Source organism: Phaenicophaeus curvirostris, chromosome 1 (genome assembly GCF_032191515.1).
Source record: "Phaenicophaeus curvirostris isolate KB17595 chromosome 1, BPBGC_Pcur_1.0, whole genome shotgun sequence".
Lineage (NCBI taxonomy): Eukaryota > Metazoa > Chordata > Aves > Cuculiformes > Cuculidae > Phaenicophaeus > Phaenicophaeus curvirostris.
In genome coordinates this window covers 39,607,299-39,633,238 of record NC_091392.1, presented here as the reverse complement: position 1 = coordinate 39,633,238, position 25,940 = coordinate 39,607,299, and the positions used below count along the sequence as shown (strand labels likewise).

The 25,940-nt window shown below is 41.1% G+C and overlaps 1 protein-coding gene across 1 annotated transcript in view; it reads left to right on the top strand.

Annotated features, from left to right (window-relative positions):
- CRADD (CASP2 and RIPK1 domain containing adaptor with death domain) overlaps positions 1-25,177 on the top strand; it is an 84,876-nt gene extending 59,699 nt beyond the window's left edge. Inside the window, exon 3 of the mRNA XM_069853578.1 lies at positions 24,659-25,177. Within this exon, the coding sequence (XP_069709679.1) occupies positions 24,659-24,954 (296 nt within the window). The 3' untranslated portion in view covers positions 24,955-25,177. The remainder of the gene's footprint in view (positions 1-24,658) is intronic.
- The last annotated feature ends 763 nt before the right edge of the window (positions 25,178-25,940 follow it).

Below are 25,940 nucleotides of genomic sequence, written 5' to 3'. Positions count from 1 at the left end.
TACCATAATTAAAATTTGCCTTTGTGTCATTAGCGTTCATAATCCTACTTGTGTACTAGCTAGCCTGTACATCCATTTGTGGGAGTGTGATCTGAGCTGGGATTAATAATCAGAATTTGGCTGCGCCCTGCCCTCCAGTTTGGACTCAGGTGTGTTATGTTCATATGGGCTTTGCTCGACTCGTAAGGCAGCTGGCTCGCTGTGATGAAGAATCAGAGGGAAGATGTGGATTGAAGAGAACAGCTTCTAGTTTCTTGGCAAACTTTCTACCTTTTCAGCAAACCTGCAATGCCAATTTGATTAGTCTGCAAAATATTGAAGGTGACCTCAAAGGACATAGCGCTTCAGTAGCAGAGGAGATGGCAGAACTGCTGTGATGTTCATATATACTTTAATAACTTTAATAAGTGGAACATATTGCTGCCTGCTTGCAGAGCCAGATCATGAACTCCTTATCTTGTAAATCTCTACAGAGCTCACAGAGTTGACTAAAAGCCCACAATATTTTCTGGAGGAAGGGGTGCCTAATTTCAAAACCATGTCCAATTCTTAAATTATTTAGATTTTTTTCAGGGGGACTTTAGGTTATCAGAATATAAATTATTATAGTACTTCTGTTTACTTATAGCAACATAATTTTCTGTGTAAGAATTGACAGATTTCAGCTGCCAGGTTGTAATTCAGATAAAGCTGAATTTCAATAACACACAAAATTATTCTTGAACACAGATTGTTTGTAGACCTGTTTGGGACACATTAAGGACTTGTGTAAATGTTTCCTGTGAAGGTATTCCGATCAGGTACATAATATGCTCCTGGTGTCTTAAATTTAGGAATTTTCCTACCCTTTAGTGCTGTATCTGTCAGTATATGGAAATGTAACTGATAGCCAACTGTTTTTTCTTTCAAGAAGATTCAGAATGCTTGAACAAATTAACAAGTTGTGAGGGCTTCCAAAGGGAAATTGCTCAGACTGGAGCTTGTCTGTGGAGACTTTGTCATCAAGGGGATTTTTTTGCCATCTAAGAAATCTTTCACTAGCAGTAGACATCCGTTACATAGAAAACACTGCCAAGCACTTATGGAGATGTTTGAACTGGAAATGAGTGACTAATTGATTGACTGGGCTTGTTCTAGTACAGCCTTTCCCCCCACCCCCATTCTTTCTTTTTTATTCTTTTTTTTTTTTTCCTTTTTTAAATCAGGCAGTTTAGAAACCAAAGACGTTCCTGGCCAAGACTGCTTCCTGAGTTGACTCAATTTTCCGATTTCCTCTCTGGCTTCCTCTGGCTATGCTGGGATAGGAAGTTGTGCTGTGCCCTGCTTGAGACTCATCTCCTTTTGCAGCTCAGGCCAAGAGTTTCTCTAGTAATTTGCAGACCCTCGAGCAGGCACTGGTTGTGAACACTGAGGCAGGAGGCTAAAAGCCCTGCGTGCTTTCAGTGTCTGAGGGTAGCCAGAGGAACACCTTCACTAGGAGGGACAAAGAAGTTAGGGCAATCTTCTGGAAGCTTGAGAGGCGTGGATTCAGACCTCCTTAGTTATGATTTATGGGTGCCAAGGGATGTTGGGCAAAGAGGCTTAGCAGCAGCACAAGTTCTCAGTTCTCACTGTGAGAACTGTGACATTGCTTACTTTTGAAATGAAGGATTCTTCCAGCTCTGGAAGAGGATTCTAGGTTGAGAACCATCAATGGACACATAACTCCTCATTGCCCTGTGTTAAGCTTTCACATTACTGAGGAGAGTATAGCTTGATATTTCTCATTTCTTTGCTTCTTACTCAGTCTGCCAGCTATTGTGGATCACGGTCTCAAGTCTCGCTTGCCCCATGCACAACATGGAGGGAGCCTCAGCCTTCAGGAAGGTGTCTGAAGGTCCCATGAAAATTCAGCCTTTGAAATCTTTCAAGTTTGTACTTACCACTTTTCATTTGTTCAGACTTCTGTGGAGCCCTTAGCTGTTTGTAGCAGTTTTCTCTTTTTCTTTTTAATCACAGAGCACAATATTTTTCACCAGCATCTTTTCCCTGGAGCACTGTTTATATTTGCCTGTTCCTCTTAAGAAATGCAGAGCTTGCTTGCTTCTGAAGCCTGAAATGCTCAGCTTGCTGTATTGGAGCAGGTTCCACTCTCTGCGTCAATTCCAAGATACGAAACTTCTCTTTCTTCAGTGTTTCTCCTTTGCTACTTTATTGGGCTACTGCTTTTCTTGCAAGATGACACGTCAGAGTAGATAGATGTCACCTCCCCTGCCTTCTCAGGGGGTTTCCTTTCCACCTCATGAGCCTCAGGGGAGATTAGCTTTCTGCAGCACTTGTCAGCAGCCTCTGAGAACGTGTCAGACTTTTCTCCCAAAGCTTGTATTTCTTGCGTAAGTGCTGCAGGCTGCTGGTCATTTCATGATAACTCCTTTCTTGATGACACTTGACAAGAAGTTTGGAATTACCTTTTCTTTGACTAAGACATTTAGCTTGTTTGAGCCTGAAGTGCTCTATCTTTCAGGCAATTTAATGCTTAACCCTCTGGTTCCGTTTAACAGAGCTCATCTCTTTCTCAAAGAGCAGCAGGAGAAGAGAGAAAAAATGCTTTAAAGGCATTTTGCTGTCTTGCCGATTTGAGAGGCATTGAGGGGGTTTGCAGGGATTGACTGTGAGAATCTGCTAGGGATGATTGACTGCTTTCCGTTGTTGTAATCTCATCACCATCTTTCTCTCTTTCCTCAGCATCTTCAACCTTGAGGTCCAAGGTAATGCTATAAAGGGAAAATGAACCTATGTGAGCATCAAAATGCAAAGCCTGAGCATTATCAAACATTAAAAAGTTTTCTTTCCTTCATTTGAAAGGAACACCTAAAGTAAAGTGAGAATTTCTGTGTGTGAAACAGGGTAGCAAGACTAATCTTACAGCTATAAAATATTACCAAGGCAGCTGTCCCGTGCAGTTTTTCTCATCTTGGTGGCAGCTGGTCTAGTGAGAGAGCTTTGCTGAGCTTCCCCATCTGCAAGGAGGTGGCTTGGAAGGGCTACAACAGAAGCCTGAGGACAGTCTGTAGTATTTTAAATTGTCAATTCCAAACTGAAATATTTTAATGTAAGCTTACATATAAACAATAGTACCAGCATTGATTGCCAAGTCTGGAAGAATTTTAGAAGCTGGACCAATATTTTTCTATAGGACTTAAAATGTGTAGGTTGCATTATTTAGTGACACTCGGTGATGGTACCAGAGCCCAGATTTGGTTTTGATCACAGAATTTGCATTTCCTGGTCAGGAAAGGTAGAACTAGACTGGCCACTTTCACTTTCCTTTTAAAGTGCTATTTAGAAAGTGTAACACTTTCTGGCTCCCCTCCATTTGAACTCTGGTGTAATGTTTGGACTAGAGATGCTTCTGGGGAAACATAAAATCCAAACAAACTCCTTTCCACTCTGTTTTTCATGAAATCTTTCTTGGATGGTCACTAATGGTCTATTTACTTTTCCATTACATTCTCTATTAAACACAGACAGGCACTGGAGATCTCATGATTAGTAATTTCGACAAACTAAAGCAATTATAAATGCTTTTTTGTTTGTTGTCTTTTGGAAGGCAATTAGAAACACTGTGGTACTTACTTTTTTGGTTTAGTTGATTTTTCTTTACTTTGGAGTTTGGGGGGGATTTTTTTTTTTTTTTTTTTGCTTTATTTTCCTGAGGATGGACTGGAAAAAGTGAGGAATTGAAAACTCTGGAAATCCTTGACACTAAAATCAAAATAAATTTTTCCCCTTGGTAGTATGTCTGGAAATACAGAGAGATGAGTTGTTAAAGAGTTGGTCCATTACACTCTGATTTATGGAAACTATCAGTAGCCTTCAGTCATACCTAGGGGCTTACGAGTTCCTTTTCTAACAGCATGCTGACATGTTAGGTCTTCCTGAAGCCAAGCAAACCATGCAGAAGTGACACAGGCAATCTCTGGGAGCGTTTTGTGAGAGATCTTTCCTTTTTTTGCAGGAAGTGTGGCAGAAGCAGAATGAAATAGTCAAAGCTCATTATTAGGTATTTAATTAATAGGTCCTCCTTGCCTGATTCTCCACTAGGTATGTCCCAGTAAAGAAGGAAATGAAGGTCAGAGATGGAAGGGAAGAGGAGACCAAATGATCAGGGTAGAACGCTGTGGTCTGTCTGAACCTTTGCCGAAGCCTGACTTCCCAAGAAGTTGCAGTATTTCTCTATTTTACTTTATCCATGCGTTATTATTTTACTTCAAGTCTTGTAAAATCATCAACTTGCAATGCAATAAAATTGCTGCTTGCTTTGTTTATGTCTAACATATATATGTACATTCCTCCACATGCACGCACCTGGGATAACCTGACAAGGAGTCTCCTTCTCATATGTTCACAGACTGCCTCTGTTTCAGGGTTTTTAAATCAAATTATTTACTTTGTATCCTATTGTTGGATAAAATATGTATTTCATATGCTGCTTTGGTAGCTCAAGTATCTTATGAGACTTAACATTCTTCCTGCTGGAGTGTTTTTTCAAAAATATCTGGTTTGAGTTGATGAATCTGAGAACTATAATCTGTATTTTTATTATGAGCTTCTTGGCACTGATATGCAATAAATTCACTTCATTACCCCATCCAAGAGAAATATTGCTAAGTTGAGGGTCATGAATGTTTCATATCAATATCCTGTCTTTAATAAATCCTGGTCAGTTCTGCAAAAAATCTGTCTGCTCTATGTTTTGGGATATTGAGGAATAAAAATGTGGAAAAATAGAATATTCCAGTCTGGGACTTCCTTCCTTTTCACTGCCTTTGTCTCCTTTGTTTTCCTGGTAGTTCAGGACATGCTAACTCGTCCTGGCTGTGATTGAGCCCAGGAGTCAACATGGAGTTCGTCTACCCATGCTTCTTGTGGCTCACTTTTCAAAATGTTCTAACCTCTAGCATTTTAAAGCTTCTGACCTCTGAATCCTGAATTATTTTTATATAAGAGCTTCTCCTGAACCAAGTGTCTTCTCTCTGTGGCAGTGGCAATCAAAAGGCAGTATGAGACTAGTAGGCTTGTGGAGCAGTGGAATAAATCAAGAAAACCTAAGTGATGGGAACCATGTGCTGTGCCTGGCATGTGGCTGAGGCTTACAGGCACTGCTGGTTTTAGTAGTAAGAAGGCTTTCTCAGAATAACATTGCCTGATCCTTGTACTCTGCCCTTATCCCTGCCTTCTCACAAGGCTCTCGTCTACGCTGACAGCGTATTCTGTTTTTCTTCAATCACTTTATTGTTGATGGACAGACAACCTTAGGGGTGAGCTGATGGCTCTGTGAGGAAGTCACCTGAAGTGAAAGAAAGTAGATTAAATGTGAATAAATTAAGACTATATGGTTTCATTCTGGTTAGAGTTTCAGGAGATGATCCATAGGGCCCTGCTGGTACAGAAATTTGGTAATAGGGAAGATTAGGTCACATCATTAGGTGTCACACCACCTGTTATCTACAACAAAAAATCAAGCTGTGTTCTCATAATGACTGAAAGCCATGGCATAGTAGTTTCTCAAATGAGCTACGGTACCAAGATTTCTGTTTACTTTGGAAAATGCTACCGGGATGTAATTTCATAGGTGGGTTTTTGGGGCTGTTTTAACTTGTCAAAACACACTTCAATTAGTCCAGTTACTGGAATTCCCTGGAGGAAAGCAGCCTTCAGAGAAATGAAAACCACAGTGTGCCGGCACAAATAGCTTTCCCATCTGTTGCATAACAGGATGACTTGTTTGGTTGTTTCATGGTTGATGCTATCCATGCTGAAAGGAGTGTTTGCAAGCAAAAGACCAGACCGTGTTCAATGGCTTGATCTGGTTTTGAAGTCAGGTGCTGAAATGAGGGAAGAAACCAAAGCAAGGGAAGCTTAGGGAATTTCCCTATCATCTGTACCCTTCCAGAATGAAGAGAGAAAAAAGATTTACTGTGCACATGGGAGACTGGAAGCATGATTTTACAATTGCGACATATGATGGAGACTCTAGAAAACCTGAGTTTTTAGCTCTGCCACGAATCTGCCTAACAGTCTCATCTCCTTGCCGCAGGCAATATTAAAATCATTCTGGGATGACCCTGGAGCCTTGTGAGGAAGGACTCAAGTTGTCTTTTCTGCCAGATGTTGTTGCAGAATATCAGGAACCATCAGTTCTGGGACACACCTGGGTTTCCTCCCACGAACAACAGCAGGGTGTATCTAGATTCAGGCTGTCAGGTGGGTTCATGAGCAATGTAAATAAAGAGATAATGTACATTGCTCCAGACAGAAAATGTCTACAGTGCATAAACTGTCCTTTGTTTTGGGAAACAGGGTGAACACCAGTTATTAAAACCTTTGGCCTGGAGCTCTGGACTTTATTGCTCATTGTTTGGCTTGCTTTTCAGCTCACAAAGTGATACTTTCGCACTCTAAATATGGCTTATCACACCAAATATATGTGGTGCTATTGCAGTTGCTGTGGCAGACACTGCTCTTAATGAGACATTCCTTGTGGAAAGCAACAATTCCATGCAGTGCTCAAGGCTCCCTGAAACTAGGGAGAACAGCTGGCCAGGCTGATGTATGCTCTGTCATACTGAAATTGGGCTGACACCATAAAATCTGACCTGTTGGTGCTTTAATGCCGGTGTAGGGTTGCTATGTTCCAGCTGCAGTTGCTGGATCAACAGTTGCTGAGAAGCTGCATGTGTATGTGTGAGCAATTGAGGTGTTTCTTCCACTACTATTTCCAGGTGCAAGCAGACTTAGAGTTGCGGAGGAAAGAGGATGATGGTTGTTTGTCCCCAGAACTCATCATGTTTCCAAGAGCTGTTATTTGTGTTGGTTTGCATGGAACTTACTTGTGCCAATGATGGTTGCTGGACTTTCACTTATTTCATGTTTTGTAGATAGTTGTTGAGTTTTAGGAGGCCAACGCCCTGCTGCTGGGTCAGGGCAGCACTGAGTTACATCTCACTGTGCCAGTGAGCCCTGCTGCACCATCGTAAGGAGAGATACTCAAAAGAAGCCATGCTGCCTTGTGGTTGCAGGATGCCCTTGGAGATGTTGGAAAGGGCTTGGTTGGCTAACAGCCAAGCTTTATAGGAGGTTCCTAGCCAAAAATAAATGAAAATTAACAAAAAGCTGCTGAAGGAATAAACTAAATCAGAATGCGTTTCTGTCACTCTCTTTTCTGGTACAAACTTGCCTTATGTACTTGCTATTGCAAATGAGGTTTGGGCTTGTTCCTGTGTCATAAGCTGCTTTTTTTTTTTTTTTTTCCATGGGAGAGTGATATAGTGAAAGCAACAGGTCACCTTCTGCACCTGGTGTTGCAGGCTCTGCTCTCAGCCATATGAATTTTCTTGATGGGAATTCAGATTTTCTTAGTAGCCTCAGAAAAAATCCTCCTCCACCATCCCCAGTCAAAGCAGGAATATTGTTGTAGGTAGTTAATTAAAAATTGTGCAATGTTAATTATATATTCTGGCTAGATTTGTGTTCCTGTAATACATACAATAGTAGTTTGAAGGAGAGAATTGGAGAGACATCTATTTTTTGCATTGGTAAAGAAAGCAGTGGTCTTTCTTTTTGAAAACAGCCAGGGGCTGGTTTGGCAGCAGCATCTTAACCAGCAGCCGTCATGCTTTGCCATCTGCTCAGACAAAACATGCCTTAAACAAGGTTGACTCCTGAGCAGAAACAGAGACAGTGTGTGATGTATACACACTCCCAGTTCTCATCAGTGACTGCAGGGTCCCAAACCTGCTCAGACCCCTGCCCATCAATGCCACTGGAAAACCAGTAGCCTTAGTGCCTTTTTCTTCTCCTTCACTGGCCACTCCGGTCTCTTCCACTCTCTCCATGCCTAGGGAGGCTGCCTCAGCTTTTGGCTGCTCCTCTTCTTGTTCACCAGTGCTTTCCTCCCTCCTTCCAAAACATGTGGAGGCAGTGGGGATTAACACCAGAGGCATGCAAAGCCAACTGGCAGAAGGAAATCATCACAAGCTGTGCACCCACGCTGGGCTATGGGGTTTGATTTACAAAGCTGAAGCCCTGAAAAGAGGTTTGCAAAGATATGATTCAAGAGAAAAATTCAAGCTGACCTCTTGCTACACTTAAGGTTGGGATCTGTGCTAAATGAATCATCCCTGATACCTTCCACACAAAATACCAGTATTAACGGGACACTTATTTAGGAAGTGTAAATAAAAAATACCCTTCTGAACCTCACTGAAAAATGGAACAGAGCAAAACAAACCAAAAAATTCTGTCTTGGTGAAAAAAATTTGTGTTTTATTTTCCAACAGAAGCTGAGGAAATCATTATTCTTCCTGTCACTCTTTCCTGCTTGAAAAAATGGGTGGGGAAGGAGAGAAGAAATTGGAGAAGGAACTAAAAAAGAAAAAATCCCCTAAATTCATTATTGAAAAGTAGGAGGGAGTTTTTGTTACGGAAAATCTTGCAACATGCTTTTGACACAGCTGAGTCCACCCATCCGGTGGAAGGGCTGCGTGCCTGCCTGGCGTAAATTAGGAGACAAGACCCAACTACCATTCCCTGTTGGAGGGCCATGGTGATAGCACCCTGACCAAGCTCTATGGTCCTCCAGCAGCCACAGCACAAGGCAGAGAAGAGGAGAGAGATGGAGGAGATGGCAGACAATGGGAATGGACCAAGTCACTGCTAAGAATGGGAGACCGAAAGAAATCCACACAGTGGACTTTCTGGAAAAATCTATCACTTTGTGTAAATGCAGACATCAGAATTTGACTCAAAGGTATTTTTTCCAAATTAAATCTAATGCCTTAAATTCCACTTGAAGCAACTTGCAGAACAGAGATGGGGTGCAGATGCTGGAGAATGCTTTGGTGAGCAGTGACAGTAGATCAGCTATGGCCTTTGTGTAGCTTTTCATGAATTTTCAAGAAATTGTCATGACAGCACCTACACACACAAAGAGCACAGATAGGAAATATTTTCAGATATTTTCATGAGTTACCTGTGGTCTCTGGATAAATGAAAACAGAACAGGGCAAAACTTCACTGTCGTCATCTTAAATGCATGGAACTCCTCTGTGCAGAGCCTTCCTAGGTCTGCAGGTCAAAAGCTTCAGGAGGATCTGCTTTGAACAGAGCCACAAGGTCAGCAGTCTTGTCCTAAGCACATGTCCATACTTGTGTCCTGACATTTCAGCTTTTCTAACCTAAATAGCTACTGACTCCTTTGGTTATCAGCACCTAAGTGGATTTCCAGATTCCAGCATGCTCAATTCTATCCATGAGATTATATCTGACAATTTATTATTTTTATTTCTGAGACCTGGTAAATTAGGTTCTCTTATTAAAGTTGTCGAGGCATAGCAGGGCTTCACTGGCATCTGAAGATGGGCACCTTTCAAAGCGGTTGTCACAAGCAGGAAATCCAACATGCATGAGCTGCTGGGCTGCTGGCTCCTCTGGTGCTTCTCCTTTTTCTTAATCTGTGGCCTAGCTTTTTGCAATTATTGGAACACAATTATGGCAATCTCTGTGTACATAAACTAATACATGCAAATCCTTTTACGCAACCCACACCTGAGATTGCAAACTCTCCAATGCAGTACCTCTCGTCCCTACATATTTGCATTTAATACAACAAGGCCAGTGTCAGGGGGAATCTCTAGACAGTACAGTGAGGAAGCCATAAAATATAATAGGCCATATATAAGAAAGGCTAGAAAGCTGTTGGTTCAGAGTTCCTGGAAAGCCTGGGATGGTGTACAGATGAGGTAATATCTAAAACATCTTCAAATACATTTCTAAAGCAAATGTTGCACAATTAAATTAAGGCTTCAGAGGAATAAAACGTAGGGGCAGATTTGTTTTTCTGCTGAACTGGACAAATATGTCATATTTAATGATTCCCGTAGAAAAATGTGGACTTAAAAATTAAAGCCATAACCATGTTGTCAGTCTAACAAAGTATATTGAATTGGGACATACAGAGCCGTAGACTGTTGCATAAAACCTGTGGAGTTCTCACCATATCTTTCTAGTAGAGCTTTGTCTTTTTCTAGGCTTTCTCTTTTGATCTAAAATCTAAAATATCTTTTGATTCTGTGTATTCATGCAGTAATTATAATTTTCTCAGGGTCAGAGACCAATGGGCACCAGACCTGTGCTGCAGATTGCTTCAGCTGCCTTGTGCTGTCACTACATGTCACTCTGATCTTACTTGATACATATTCTCAAGCTGCGTTTCTTAATGAAACTGTCCTTAAAATAGCAGTCTGTGGATTTACAGAGCTACAAATTTTTTGCAGTTGTGTATCTGAGGCAATTTTATGTATTGTTTAAAATTACTCCATTAAGCTTATATTCAGCTGTTCCAAATATACTTCTGTTCCCTGTAAAAGGTGTGCTCCTGTGGCAATTCCAGGCACAGGCATCCTTGGTTGGCTGACTTTCTGTACTTGCATGTGGAAATAATTGCATGACACAAATATTATAGGAGCATTAAAAATTGCTTCTGCTTTCCCTGCTTGATTTACAGAAGGGGTCTGTTGAGTCTCTTAGTTGAGTGCTTTGGATGTAGATTGTTTAAAAAGATCTGGAGGCTTCTTGGGGGTGATCCAGGGATTCTTGTCCCAATTCTCACAACCCACCTGCACAGGACTTCCTGAAAACATTGAGAGGCTTTTCGTGGTTTTTCAGCTTGACTGTCCTTACTCACTTAGCAATTTTGGAAATGAAAACTTTCATATATCTTTAGATTCTGAGATGTCTTGAGCAAGGACTTTTCATGGCGTGCCTGAAGTTCTCAAATGATTCAAATACAGTATAAATATCACTAAATAATGTCTAGTCAGTGTCTGGAAAAGTCTGAGTCATAGTGTTACCTTCATATTCTTGTCAACCTCTTTCGAGTAGACAAGAAGCCTTATTTCAATCTAAACATTAAATAAAGGTATTTTAATAGTTCAATCATTTGACTATACAATGCAACTCGTAGGCTGTGCAACAGACTTACAAGTCTGTATTCTCCTCAAACAATGGAAAAACAAAGCATTGCAGCTGAATTTTCATCTGTCTTTTGCACTTTAACTTGTAAACTTGCACACTGTGCTTATTGTTAGCATTTACACACACTAAAGAGCAAAAGTGAAAGGTCAGCTTAGGTATCCAGACACTGCTTTTGTGGTTTGTACACAGCAGAATTTGGTTTGCGTACATTGATCTGTTTCCACAAATGGAAGTTTGAGGCCACTTCCACAGAATGTGTTAACCTCACATCATAAGATCATTCAGCTCTTCTCTGAGGAGCGCACATGCAAAATTAGGTAACATGTTTAATGTGAAGCTCAAAATATTTAGCCCTATCTGACACTTAAAGCAACTAGAAGGTTCAGAACAGAGTGTGTTTGATTTCTTCAACAAAGTCAACCAATGCATAGCAGTTACATCTAAAGAAAGAAGGAAGAGAAAGATGCTGATGTTTACAGTTCTGGCACTAAAATTTCCAGCTTTATAAAAAAGCCCTTCATCTCTTTGTTTCTGAGTTTGTAGAACTAAAAAAGATGCTTGTTTAAGGAAAAAAAAATTCCTTTGTTAACATTGCTTTTCTATTGTTACCTCTAGGAGGTACCAGTTATGGCAGGAACAGTTGTCGAGGAAATAACAGCCCTATCTCTTCTATGTAGGAGGATTTCACATTTAGCTCCCCCAAGGACACAGGCATCACTTGTATTTCTGCATCTCTGGGAAAGAACAGAATTGTCTAGTTTTTAGTTTTGCCTTTTGGTTATGTTTCAGTCTTACTTAGGTTAAGCATAGCTGTGTAAAAATCCCTAACCAAGTAAAACAAATTTTTATGGTCTGTCTGATCTTCCAGCCTTTTTATTTCTGATGTTAAAACATTTTTATTTCTGATTTGCTATGTACAAAAGCCAAAGTGACTGAAATTTCTATTCTGGATCAAGATCTGGCAGCTAATAAACTACAAAACTATGAGGGAAAACATAGTTCTGTATGCACGAGACATGAAAATGAATTGTTTAAGAAAAATATTTTTTCAGATGTTTAGGTTTTGCATATGAATTGTCCCACTCATACTGGCATAAATCATCTATGAATACTGTAAGTAATACAAATGTTTGCTAATAGCCTGTTTGATTTTGATCTTGCTTCAATTCCTTTGGCAAAATACCATTCTTGAGTGAGTAAAAGAGTAATCAGATCTGCAGCTTTCAAATGCGTGGCTGCAACTGTGAGTCACCTCATTACTTTCTGTACTGTCTTGTGACCTCTAATGATTGCAGCTGGTCAGCGCGCTGTGTCACTCGGTACAACCCATGTTACAGGCCAGCCACGAGCCATGCCAGTGAGCACATCACCTGGGATGCTAGGTCAGTGTTGACTCAGAGGGGAAAGGAAGGACTCATCAAACCCATGGGAGTGTAAAGTGCTCCGTGAATTAGGACCTCTCTTTATGAAATGACTTCATCACGCTCCAGATTCCATCCTTTTTCTCACAAAGTGGTGGGATGGTTCCCTAACCTGAATTTCTGGAAATTAAATAAAAAAGGGATGAAATCGACTTGCAGATATCTGAAAGTTCATATTTGTTATTAAGATTTTGAAAATGTGTGTATGTGTGTGTGTGTATGTATACACACAAATATAATCTCACAGTTGCTTTACAGATCATTAAAAGTCCTGTGACTGTGACATTCTAAAATTACTGCCCTATTGGTCAGATAAAATTGCTTTTAGACTCTACCAATCTGTCAAATCAGCCATGAGATTCCAAATTGGTTTCTTTCAGATCTTCAAGTGACTTGGCACTTGAGAGAGCCAGTTGCGTTGCTAAGCCTCTTGCTAGTCTGGAAACAGAGAGAAGCAGATGATGCCACCTGAAGCTCTCCTTCCCGATGCCTATGGAAAACTCTGCCTTCTGACTCAGGCTGTTGAATTGCACTTGGCAAGTCAGGCGTAGCAACTGACTGTAGCTGAGCAACGTGTTTTAGTACCAGTACCTGTTTTTCCTGTGGATTTTGAAATGTTGAAAAGTCTGTTCTATAGTTCATAAACCTTTAAGGCACTGACACAAGAAAAGGAGGGAAAAAAGAAACCAGGAGGTGTCTAAGTCTGTGCTCCTTATGTCATTTTGTGAAGTCTTTTAGACCTGTGAAAAATATCTCTAAAGAGACACTGAAGTAACCCGCGACATTTTGTTTACTTGCTTCGCATGGGTGCAAATGATGAAATAAAATGCCAAGCAGTGGAGTATTCAGCATAATGATAGTACTGTTTTAGCTTGCTCTGCGTGGCTTGTTCTATTAATATAGGTCTGTGGTCAGGAAGGAACGCAGTCTCACTTCACTAAAATCTGAAACTCGGTAAAGCATAATATGTGCAGGATTAATTTTGGTTTGACACCTGCCAGGCAAAGATCCTCACCAGCCAAAGATCCTCACCAGCCAAAGGAATTCTTCTCAACCGAGCTCCATCTGTTGCGCAAATCTTTGGTTCTGATATTTCTACTACTCGAGCCAAAGCAAAAAGAAGAGCCAACTTAAAGAAAAATATCTTTAGGAAGAATGAACAGTTTTATCAAGGCTAAATATAATGGCTTGTTGTCATACTTGGTTGAATTGCTGTAAGGGAAACATGTGTGATTAGTTGTGTTATATAAGAAAACAGTCCTTCGTACTGGCAGTATGATTTCTGTCGTTGCCTGAAAGGAACATCAATAGCTAAAATCCAAGCAAATGATTTTATTGTTGAAATGCCGCAGCCTTTAGAAAGATTTCTTGGTAGGAAAGTTGCTAGTAAAAAATGTACTCAGTTATTGTACTCGGCAGATAAACATCCCGAGGAGTCTGCCATGATTCTTGCACGCAATGGAGCAACAGGATTAACACTTGCCTCAGCTATTTGAAAGACAGATCAGCCTTTTTAAAAAAAGCATTCAAATAGCATTTGTCAAAAGAAGTTATCTTCCAATTCCCTGACAAAACTGGCATGATGAGTGTGTCACCTACGTGATAAAATAATGATTAATTGCTCCAGTTGTCTTTGTTTTGCACTTAGAGTGGGTGAATTACTGTCAGAGCTGCCCGACCCACATGGTTTAAACATTTGCCTCCTGTGAAACCATGAGAAGTCTATTGCGAATAAGAATTTGCTGTATGATCGTCTTGACTTCGTATAAATATCTGCTGATTGGTAGTTATTATTTGTGATAGCACGGAGGAGAAACTTGATTGAAGGAAATGATGGCTCTGTGTGCTTCAAGACAATAATTAACGGTTGAAAGCATCATGAGTGTTCTCAAACTCCATTGAGTTTACTAAGAACTGCAGAGCACTCAAAGGTATATAGAAATCTGCTGGCACACTTCAGAATTTGATTTTTTCAGCCTTATTTCTAGAGTCAACTCTCAATGTGACTGCTGGCGTGTAAACTAGAGACTCTTGTCTCTTCTCTCAGGCTATCAAGTAGCTTTGTGCTGTCTAATGACTAGTTGCACCTGGCTTCCAAAGGAATGGTCATACATCTTCTTTCCATATAACGTTTCAAGTCTTATTTGTTCATTTGGAAAAAAAAATCTCTGGCCAAGGTCTGAATGCTCAGTGTCTGTACTTAAGCAGTTCTTCCAACTGATTCCTAAAAGCTCAGGTGTTCCTTAGAACCTCCCAACAGAGTAGATATTTATTTTTTCCTTAGTATAATGCTGCATGCTGAACTTGTTCATGCATTTATACCAAAGGTATCCTTGCGAGAACGTCATTGTTAGCTGTGGCTTCAGTGCTGATGCACACAGCTTAGTTACATATAACTATATGGAAATTCATAGGAAATATTAAGCAAATTTCACTTCCACTTCAGTGTCTATGTCAGCATAAAATGCTGCTAAATATAAAAAAGAAATTGTAAAACTACAGAATTATTAAGTCCAATCCTGTCTGTAATGCTTAGGTAATCCAATCCCTCTTGAAAAGAGAGCAGATATATGTTGTGTTTGTATTTTCTTTGCATAGATATTGTATTCCCTGCATGGATCTATGGTTGCTATTTTATTTATGAAATTAGTTATTTGATTTCAGGGTGTGCAACAGCAGAGAAATAGTAGATAGGGCCATAGATAATTTTTTGCATGGGAAACAGAATTACATCCATGCTATTAACTGCTGAAAATTCCTCCTTGCCCTTCCTAATAAAAGCAAATGAACAAGTGAACCCCCAATTTCTTTCTGCTCCTTAAAATTAGGGATTGCTCCCTATGGCTTGAAAAGGGTGAAAACATAAGGCAGCATGAAACCTGTAAGACAGATTTTGAAAAAGTTCAGGAAAACTGCGTAGCTTCTGGAACTGAATAGTGGGAATAGAATTGAAAACTTTTCTCATGAAATCTGAAGGTTTGTGTTTCAGGTTTTAGCAGCCTACTGTAAAATCCACAGCTACTGGGGAGTCATTAGCAAGTGATAAAGAATATACAAATTAGCTCCTGGTACTGAGCCAAAATAGAAACATCTGCATTTTTGAATTGCCTGTAGATTTATGAAATTTTATGCTGCCTTTTTTTCCTACCCTAACACTCAAAATGTATTTAATGTCACAAAGTGCAATACGTCAGAGCTCACACAAGAGAAGAGATTGCCAATGAATGAAGATACATGCACTTTTAAATTATATCAGTACTTTTAAATTGCATCAGTAATGCAGAGACCCAGCAAGCTTTCAGCAGGAAAGAGCTGAATTTAGTATCATGGATGGATTCTGTTTTGCTTGTTGGAGACCGTTTAAAGTTGCCATAGATTTTATTGCCTCACAGTCATGGCCACAATTTATTTTGCAAGTGGGTTGTCATATTATCAGATTCAAATTTATTTAAATTAAGACAGAGAATTTCCTGTCTTTTAACGCTGCTCTTAGAAAACCAGCACGATGTGGAAGAATGCAGCCAGTCTTAAAAATTTTTCATATTTGCTTTCATTTTAATTGATGCCTTCCACAATTTAATTACAAGACATGGAAATGTAAATTACCATGATAGAAGTACACTTATGAGTAAGTGTTTTATGATCAATAATGACAGAGGTTGGTTGTAGTCATACATATTCTTTATATTAATGGCTATTTGCATTCATCAGATCAGAAATTATAAAGACACAGAAACTTTACAGTCCTACATTTATGAAGCATAACTGCCGCATATACTCAGGCGAACAAAAAAGTCTCTGTCAAATTTGTTATACTGTAATGTAGTCAGTTAAAAAAAAGTACTGCTTTCTAAACTCTTGGTTTAGGTATTTTTCTTTTAATAAGCTTATGGTGCAGTCTCCATTTCGTAGTTCATTCCGAGTATTTAACTGACTGAGATTTTTATTTTGATTACATTAGAGAAGATACTACTTGTTCTGGATTTATGCAAGTATTCTTGGGAAGGTAACTGGGCCTATTGTTCCTACAAAGATGCAAGTTTTCCATCACTGGAATTTCCCTGTGCTGAGTCAGTTCTGTGGGAGGAAGAACAGGGTGTTCACTGGATGCTTGGCGGTCATCGTTAAATGGTGACCTTTGATAGCCTCAAATTGGATGAAAGAGGTGGGCATCTCTTCGGTAGGAGGAGAAGCCTAAAAAGGAGGCGACCCATGCAACTTCCCTCTCACATTCAGCAGGGAGACAGAGAAATAGCTGCATGTGTCCTAAAAGCAGGAGAAGGCTATACATCTCCAAGTTATTTTAATCTGAGTCTATTGTCTTTTCATATGGAAAGGAATCTATAATGGGAACAGCCATCTTGCTTCAAATAGTGCAGGATTTGGTTAACTTTTTTCTTGCTCTTTGAAACCTAGTGACACCAGGGGGCAAATCTTAGTGGGTTTGAATACACTTTGGACTCTGTGATCCATGCTGCTCACAAACATATAGAAAAGATATGTATATGGTGATATATGTAGGAGAGAAATATTTTCCCAGGTTCCCTGGAGCGTGATTTTTTGGAGCAGTTGCGAAACACTAATGTTCCCTTTCCAGCCTTTGAATTAGTTCAGTGTTTAATTAGCAGCAGCAGCAACAACAACAAGAAGAAAAAAATGAACAGCTAAATTATATAGTAGGGATTGGTTTCTGGATAGTCTATTCTACTTTTTTCACTGCTCAGTGATTGGAACTTATTTCTTGTATTTAAGCAGGTCCTGAATCAGACCTTTCTCAAGTTCACAGTGATGAAATAACCTTATAATCCTTCATGATCATTTTTAACTTGCACAGGAGGGAGTAAGTGCTGCTTTCTCTGTGTAGGCCTGCCAAGTGTCATATATCTAATGTGGTACTTTCCCATCTGGCACTTCAGTCATTCATTGCTGCAGGTTGGCTTAGAGCTCATGAATTTGAATGTGCTGTAGGAAGAGGGAAGCATTTGCCTGCCGTTCAGCCTGTTAGAACAGGGTTGGGATAGAACATCTGAACAAGAAGCAGAAGAGCCCCATAGAAATGGAGGCCCGCTGTCACCTCCTATCCCCTTTTTTAACAAACTAAGTCAAGCTATCCCCTGCAGTTTTTCAGCACCTTCTGTTTATTTTGCCGTTCTCACCAGGACCTCCACCATGATTTGCCCTTTGACTTCAACGGTCTACTGTACCGACTGGGATCCCTTAAGACTCTTACTCTCTGTTTTCCCTTTCATCCAGCATCTCTGATGGCTAAAGGGGGGGATGCAGCTCTCACAAGTCTCTGATCCCTCCCTTAGTGGGATCATTACATACTTACCTTCCAATTCAGGTTCTGCAACCCCAGCTTGTCCCAACCTGATCCACCAACTGGTGTTCTGCTTCATGACCCACTTCTACCATTGTGCTCAGGCCAAAGGGATTTCACTTTAACGCAAATATACCTAGTTATGTGCAAGTTGTTTGCTATTGTGACATTCAGTTAGTAGATTATGCCAAAACACTGCCAAAACACACAGCTGCCAAAACACAGAGCTTACAGTGTGGCAATCATGATCATGCCTGTTCAGTACCCACTGCTGGGTCTATGATTCAGGCTACGTGAATAAGTGCACTGTACAGGGAAGCAGAACCTAGCACTAGATTCCTATATACGTTTCCCTTTAGCTGAAGAGCCCTTAATGTCTCTGACTGCTGACACATTGGCCATGATGGTTCTGCGGAGCTTCAGAGTTCCTTTTAGCATGATGTCTTATAATAACCTACTTGCTCCTCTGCTGTGGGCCGTTGTGTATATGCACGTACCCCTAGTAGTGTCTGAACTTGTTGGCCAGCTTCAAGAAGCCCACCTAGTTGCTGTTTTAGAAAGGGACACTTTCATGAGCATGAGTGTCTCAAAAATCAGTAAGCAGCTGAAGGAGAGAGGTGCCTGAGGCATGAGTCAGCTGTAGGACTCACACTTGGGGGAAACAAGGCTTGTTTGGTTTGCTGCTTATGGAACTGCTTGATCTAAGTTTAGCACTTCTCAGGGAAGAACTGTACTCCAGATGCCAGGAAAGACAATTAAAGAAGACTCTGAAATGCTTGCTTTGAACTCTTCAGAAATTAAGAGCAGGATCTGGTAAGAGGATCAAGTGAAAAACAGTTAGTGACAAGCTCAGATCACTGAAGGACTCTACGCTAATCAGCAGGAGATGTCAAGGCCAGATGCATGCCTAAGCAGTTTCTACTTCTTCAGCTTCATTCTAGCTATGCAGGGTCTGAAGCCCAGAATTGCCTACCTGTTTATGATGTAGTTATATAAAAATCACAGTATTTGCCTAGCATTGTTTCTGCCAAGGGCTCTTGCATTGATTTTTGCCCCTTCTTAGCCTACTTCATAGGAGAGTTTTCTTTGCAACAGGCTTCATTCTGGGAAGCCTTTATTTATCTTTCTGGTGTGATTTATCAAGAAAAAGGGAATGAAGAGGAGAAGCATGACTGTGTGCCTCAGCATTGGGATGTGCAGCTCAGAGAGACCTGGATTCCCATCTCTTCCTCCAGGGCTGCTTCTGTCTTATTATCCAGTGAGTGAATACATTGCTGCTTTAAAGTATAAAATACAGAGGCAGCACTGAAAGCAGAGAGCAATCCCCTGAACATCTTTTACCAAGAGAAAGATATATTAGATAGATAAGATCTGGGCCATTGTATCCCTGTCTCCCCAACTGTCTTCTGAACTGCCTGTGAAGTTGTCCTTGCAGGATTAGGTAGCAGCTGATTGAGAATTTAGATAAGTCAAGTCTCTTTTACACAGCTGAGAGCAAAACCCAAAAAAGTTGTTCTTGTGTTACATTGTGTAAAAACGTATTGACTGCATAAGGGAGAAAGCTCCCTGAAACTCCAACAGATGCTTTTGGGCGTGCACATAGAAGTCATACTTACATGGAGAAGGATCCTTCAGACAAAACCGTAAGGTGCTTTGGGCTGCCAGCAGTTCTGAGGAATCAGTTGGGTACTTTGCAGATCACCCAAAAACGCTTCAGCACTTTTCACTGCTCTGTTGTTTGTTGGAGCCAAACTGGCTTGCTTGCTCCTCACTCAGTTCCAGCAGCATAGAGAGTGGGAGGTCAGTTCCTCAATATTGATAAAGATTTCCTGTGGTGCAAGACAGCCTAGGAGATGATCTCAGCTTTTTTCATCACTTAGAGATCATGATGAGAAAGCAAAGGCAAATAAACCCCTCTTTGAGTGATTCAAAGCCCATTTTCTCTGGACTTTGTCTTGCATCCCTCCACATATGCCAAGCGGGACAGAACTGGGGCAGCGGGGTGGGGTTATTTTCCATCCCTCTGACTGTTGCAACATCTTGGAGTCTTCTACTTAAAGCTGGAGAGGTCCTGAAGGAAAAGAAATGCTAAAGTGGTGACTGGCTTCCTTTGCCCCATATATCGCTTTGGTGTCTGTGTTACTCTGTTTTGTCTGGTACATATCTGTGATCCTGTCTATTTATATCCAGTTCTGTTTCCTGTCCACGCTCACCAGCATTGCAGTATCTCCCTATCTGTGCAACAGTCTGGAAGCACAGATGTACACAGGCCAGAAGTTGTCAACATCTCCTGTTTGATAGCTGGGACAGCTAGGATAAAGGCTTAGGGTGGATGAGCTTCCTTGACCAGCAAGACCTGGAGACGAAGAGAAGCATGTTTCCTCGTGCTGCAATTTTGAATAGACGGAGCTGTGGCTCTTCCTCTGTGTGGGTTTCAGTTCCAAAACCACCTCCAGCCTGAAGAAAGAGGATTTTCATGGTCCCAAGTGCCGCACCAGTCAGCTGGCTGGCAGTCCCAGTACAGCAGCTCTGTGCCAGGCTGACGTGCTCCCCAGCATAAAGCCATCAGCTCCTCATTCCTCAGGGGCTTAGGGATTTCAGTGTGAGCAGCAAGACTTTAGACCCTAAATCTCCACAGCACACAGTCCTGATGCTTCAAGGTGTTTCACTTGGTGTGCTTGGTGGAAGCAACGGCACAACAAATTGCCTTCTCTGGGGAAATCCTAGACAACGTCCAGTGGTGTGTCCAGTCCTCCTTCTTCCTAGCAGTGCAGTCCTTGTTTTGCTAAGCCAAAGCACATATCTAACATAAGCACATACACCTCTGCATCAGATCCACATAAAGCAAGAAGAGCTTCATTTTTTGCCAAATTGAGGTCAGGATTCAAATGCAGGATCTGCATAACTGAAACTTTTGTTCTAGTCTCGTTACCTCCCTCAGGCAGTACCTGACAAATGGAGATTATAAGTGAGGATCTGTAGTAAACAGCACCTTGGGTGCTGAGCACAGAAAACTTGCTTCTCTTTTACCTCAGATGCCATTATGTTTAATAAATTATGAGTGACATTAATCTTAGAACATCTCCAAATCTTTTTATGAATTTGCACTTGTCATAACTAAAAGATCTCACTAAATATTTCTCTATACCTCTAAATAATATTGCCCATCATGTAATACTTGTCTCAGATTTTCCTCAGTGGCTTTGTATCAGAGCTGAAAAAAAGATATCACAGAAAATAAAATGGGACTAAAATAACAGTCCTTTGCATTAAATCTAACATTTGGCTTCTGTCCCAGAATTTTCTGCATCCATATTAGACTCAGATGCTAGCCTAAGATGAAAAGATTTCCTGGATGGGTTTTATTCTTTTTCTTACTAAAGGGCTGATAACAGGCTGAAGGCAAGATACTTGTAGTAAAAAAATCTGCCTAATATCAAAAGCTGGATGGACAAGCTGACATGTATTACTTTAGGCCTCCCTGCTTGATCACATTTCTGTATCATAAAATCATTCTGCTAATGAAGTATAAAAATTCCAGCAGGAGAGCAAGAAGACTAGGCTGGCAGATAATGTTCCTTTGGGCACACTTTTTGCTCCGTAGCTGACCATAAGCCAATGCAAGGGTTTAACATCAAAAAGCAGTGTTGGTGACAACACAGTGTAGCTATATTTCTTTTAAATTTTAGATATTCTCAAATATTTACATTTGTGAAAGGCACTCCCTTATCCTGATTACCTGTGGAGCTGGTATCACGTGTTATGTGATAGCCCCACCAGTATCGCTCATCCTTCTTCAGGAGCCATGCATTCTCTGCCCTGTCTTCGAACCAGCTGCTTGACCCAGGTTTCTCTGGCAATCTGGAGACAGAAAGATCAAAGGGACCGAAATGCTCTTCAGAAAGCAATTTTCCCTTTACTCAAAGCAGCTTTGTATAGTACTTATGTCTGATTTGGCTTAAATTGTACAAACGTTTGCAGGCTCTGGGTATTCTATGCAAAAACAATTACTTTTGATAAAATAAAGGAGTGGTGCTTTCTAGTATTGCTGTTCTGCTGTAGTGGAGACTGTGAGCATGATATTGGAGCTATAAATTAGATTTTGCAAAGCGGCTCTTCTGCAGGGAGGCTGCTGCTTCAGACTGACAGACTAAAATTAGCATCTTCTTGGGGATATTTTTGCTTTGTTTTGATGCAGTATCTTCAGCAACAAAAGTAGAACAGCCGTTGCAGGCTGCATTGACCTTTCATTTCAGCTTGTGATTGCAAAGGGTATTGAAGAGCAAATATTCTTTATAGACATCTTATACTGCTTTTCTAAATGCACCTTTTTGAAGCAACTGGTAAATGGCTTGAATTTATAGGTAGAGAATTGTTTCACCAACACTGGGTGTTTACAGCATCAATGTCAACATCTAAGCTTGTACCTAGCACTCCTTTTACAGTCAATGGAGAGAAATGCACACATTTAGAGGAGTATTTAATCTGTTTATTTTAAACATCTTCTGAGATGGACTGTATTCGAGAAGAGCCTGTTTCTCTTTGTAGCAATAATTAATCCTAGTATAATTAGTTCTGGAGGGGCTATCTGTAGTTTGGTGAGGTGGATCCCACCCAGCATGTTTCTGAATAGCACCGTATTCTCCTCTGCTATTACCACTGTATGTATTAATGTTCTTTTTTTAAAAAAAAAAAAATCAATTACCACAGGGAATACACAAAGAAGTCACTTGCATTGGTAAGGAATACTTCAGTCCCTGAGATATTTTTACCACTGATAATTACAGGTACCTTAATATTTCCTATGAAATCTATTTCAGTAGTTGTTTTGATCCTATCCTCCATGACTCAGGTACCAGCTAAACATCTTCTCAGATGAAGAGTGCGTTCCACGATATGCTCGATACTTGGGCAATACTAATGGACATAGGGCAGAAATCTCTAAGAACACATGGGGCTTCCTTACACTCTCCTGAAAACAGCTTCAAGGAGGCCACGTGAATGGGGCTATAGCACATACATGCATGTTTCTAGGAGTGTTACTATCACTGGAATGTGGGATAAGGAAGCATAATTTGTACTGGGGACCAGTGCTGATGCCCTATTCATTTGGGTTCACCTGAAACATGCTTATAGATTCATTCAAACAGAAGAAAGGCCCTCGAAGCCGGTCTCCTCAAGACAAGATTGCCATATATAGAATCATGGAATCGTAGAAGCACCAGATTGGAAAAGACCTCTTGGATCATCGAGTCCAACCATTCCTGTCTGCCACTAAACCATGTCCCTGAACAAGTCTACCCATTTTTTAAATTCCTCCAGGGATGGCGACTCAACCACCTCCCTGGGCAGCCTCTGCCAGTGTCCAGTGACTCTTACTGTGAATTTTTTTTTTTCTGATATCCAGTCTTAGCCTCCACTGGTGCAGCCTGAGGCCATTCCCTCTTGTCCTATCACTTGTCACTGGAGAAGAAGCCAGCATCCTCCTCTCTACAACCTCCTTTCAGGTAGTTGTAGAGAGCCATAAGGACTCCTCTCAGACTTCTCTTCTCAAGGCTAAACAACCCCAGTTCCCTCAGCTGCTCCTCCTAAGACTTGTTCTTCAGCCCCTTCACCAGCCTTGTTGCTTTTCTGTGGACTCACTCCAGAGCCTCACCATCATTCTTGTGATGAGGGGCCCAGAACTGAACACAGTGTTTGAGGTGTGGTCTCACCAGTGCTAAGTACAGAGGGAAAATCACCTTTCTGGGCCTGCTGGTCTCGCCGTTTCTGGTACAAGCCAAGATGCCATTGGCCTTCTTAGCCACCTGGGCACACTGCTGGCTCATGTCAACCAACACCCCCAAGTCCTTCTCCTCCAGGCAGCTTTCTAGCGAGACTTCTCCTAGTCTGTAGAACTGCACAGGGTTGTTGTGCCCCAAGTGCAGGACCCGGCATTTGGCCTTGTTAAACCTCATGCCATTGGTCTCAGCCCAGCGGTCCAGCCTGTTCAGATCCCTTTGCAGAGCCTCCCCACCCTCCAGCAGATCCACACTTCCACCCAGATTAGTGTCGTCTGCAAACTTGCTAAGGGTGCACTCGATGCCTTCATCCAGGTCATTGATAAAGACATTGAACAGGGCTGGACCCAGCACTGAGCCCTGGGGAACCCCACTTGTCACTGGCCTCCAGCTGGATTTCACACCATTTCCCACCACTCTCTGGGCCCGGCCAGCCAACCAGTTTTCCACCCAGGAGGGTGTGCGCCTGTCCAGGCCAGAGGCTGACGGTTTCCGAAGCAGAATGCTGTGAGAAACTGTGTCAAAGGCTTTACTGAAGTCCAATGTCTGGGCATAAAGGATAAGTAGCATTTTAGAAGGCAGAAGAATTTCCTGTAAACAGCCCTCATCAAAGAAACTGGGTGATACTCAGTAACTAAGGAATCAAAGTTATTTCTGAAGTGTATAAACAGGTCACAGAATAGGATTAACACGGTGTCATTGGTCCTATATTTGTCATTTGTCGCTATATCATATTGGCACAAGCAGACTGATTTCTGAGAGTCATGGCTGCTGGAAGCATGATTTTTGGAAACCTTTGTTGTTCAAACCTTTGCCCCCAAATCTATACTCTGTTACTTTTGGAAGCCTTGACTTTGGAGTAGAATTTTGATATCTGGATTGTTGATGCCCAAAACCATCAAGGCTCCCAAGTATAATTCATTGTGCATTAGTTATCCTCCAATTAATCTTCTCATTGATTATGCACTTAATTTTTCTAGGTGCCTATGTATGCTGTTTCTTTAATTAATTAATTTTTTCACCTCAGCTTTGCTTATTTTCTTCTTTGTCAAGGTCTTATATTAATAGTTGCAGTATTGCCTAGTGACACATGTATGCATTTTCTTTTTCATTTTTTACAGATATAACTGAAATTGCACCATCTATTTTGAAGACTTCACCAACAGATCAGCAGCTGAACAAGCTTGCAAGGAGACTGGGACCTGAATGGGAGCATGTAGTTCTGTGCTTGGGTTTGTCCCATAGTGATATCTATCGATGTAAAGTCAACCACCCTCACAACCTGCAGTCGCAGGTGGTAGCTGCCTTGGTCCTGTGGAGACAACGCCTGGGGAAAAAAGCAACGATTCAAAGTCTGCAAGCCAGTCTGATGGCAGAAGAAGTGGATCCTTCTGTGATACAGTACATGCTTGAGTGAAGCCTTGCTATTAATTGGGAGCTTTCAAGTACTTCATTAAATTAAATAAAGAGGATTCACTGAAATGTATGTTGAAGATCTGACACCTCACACTGGAAAAATATGGGATTGGGAACTGTGGTTTTATTAAGCTTAAACATTACAGTTTTCTGTGGCGTCTTGTGACTTGTAATACTTTTCATGCCAGATTAATTTTTAGCAGGCATTAAAAAATGGATCACTCTTTCCTGTTCACTTTTGTACTATTCCAGTGGGGATATAGGGTGACACTTAAAGTCCTTGCAAGCAGGAGGCCCTGCAGTGAGTTCAGCAAGGTTTCTGGTTTCATTGCAGGAGCAACACTTGCTTTAGCCTATTTTCTGAACTGTGTAGGAGCCTTTTTTACTGCTGCTCCGTGCTAGTTCCCTGATATCCCAGCAAGAAATGAGAATAATCACTGTTACTAATTTAATAATTTAACAACAGTTATTGCAGGTGGCTAATTTCACATTTATAAAATTTTTAAGTACATACAGTTTCTTGCTAGGATAGATGGCTGCTACCTTAGTCTGCCTTTGAAACTGGCCCTGTGTGGAAGTAACAGGAACTTAGTGAGCCTGTGAGGATTTCTCCCGCTATTATTTAATGAGTGTAGGTTTCTGCAAGAAAACAGGCACTATGCACTTATACCTTCTCTCAGCATAGCATGGGTGGGGAGTTCTCAGGGAAGACATGCAGCAGAAAAGTGACCAGAAGATAGGCAGGAACAGGCAAACAAAGGGAGAAGTGGCCTGAAGAATGAGACAACTTTTAAGGTGTTCATGTTTGTCTCTGCTAATAAACAAGAGACAACCTGGTGCCTGATGATTCTTTGTACTGTGCTCTGGATCCGGGCAATCGTGTATCACGGAAGTTTTACATTTAGGTCAAGTGTCCAAAGGCACCTTTCTCTGGCCACCACATTGTCCAACAGGGCTTACAGTTCCTTTATGGTCAAGATGAACTCC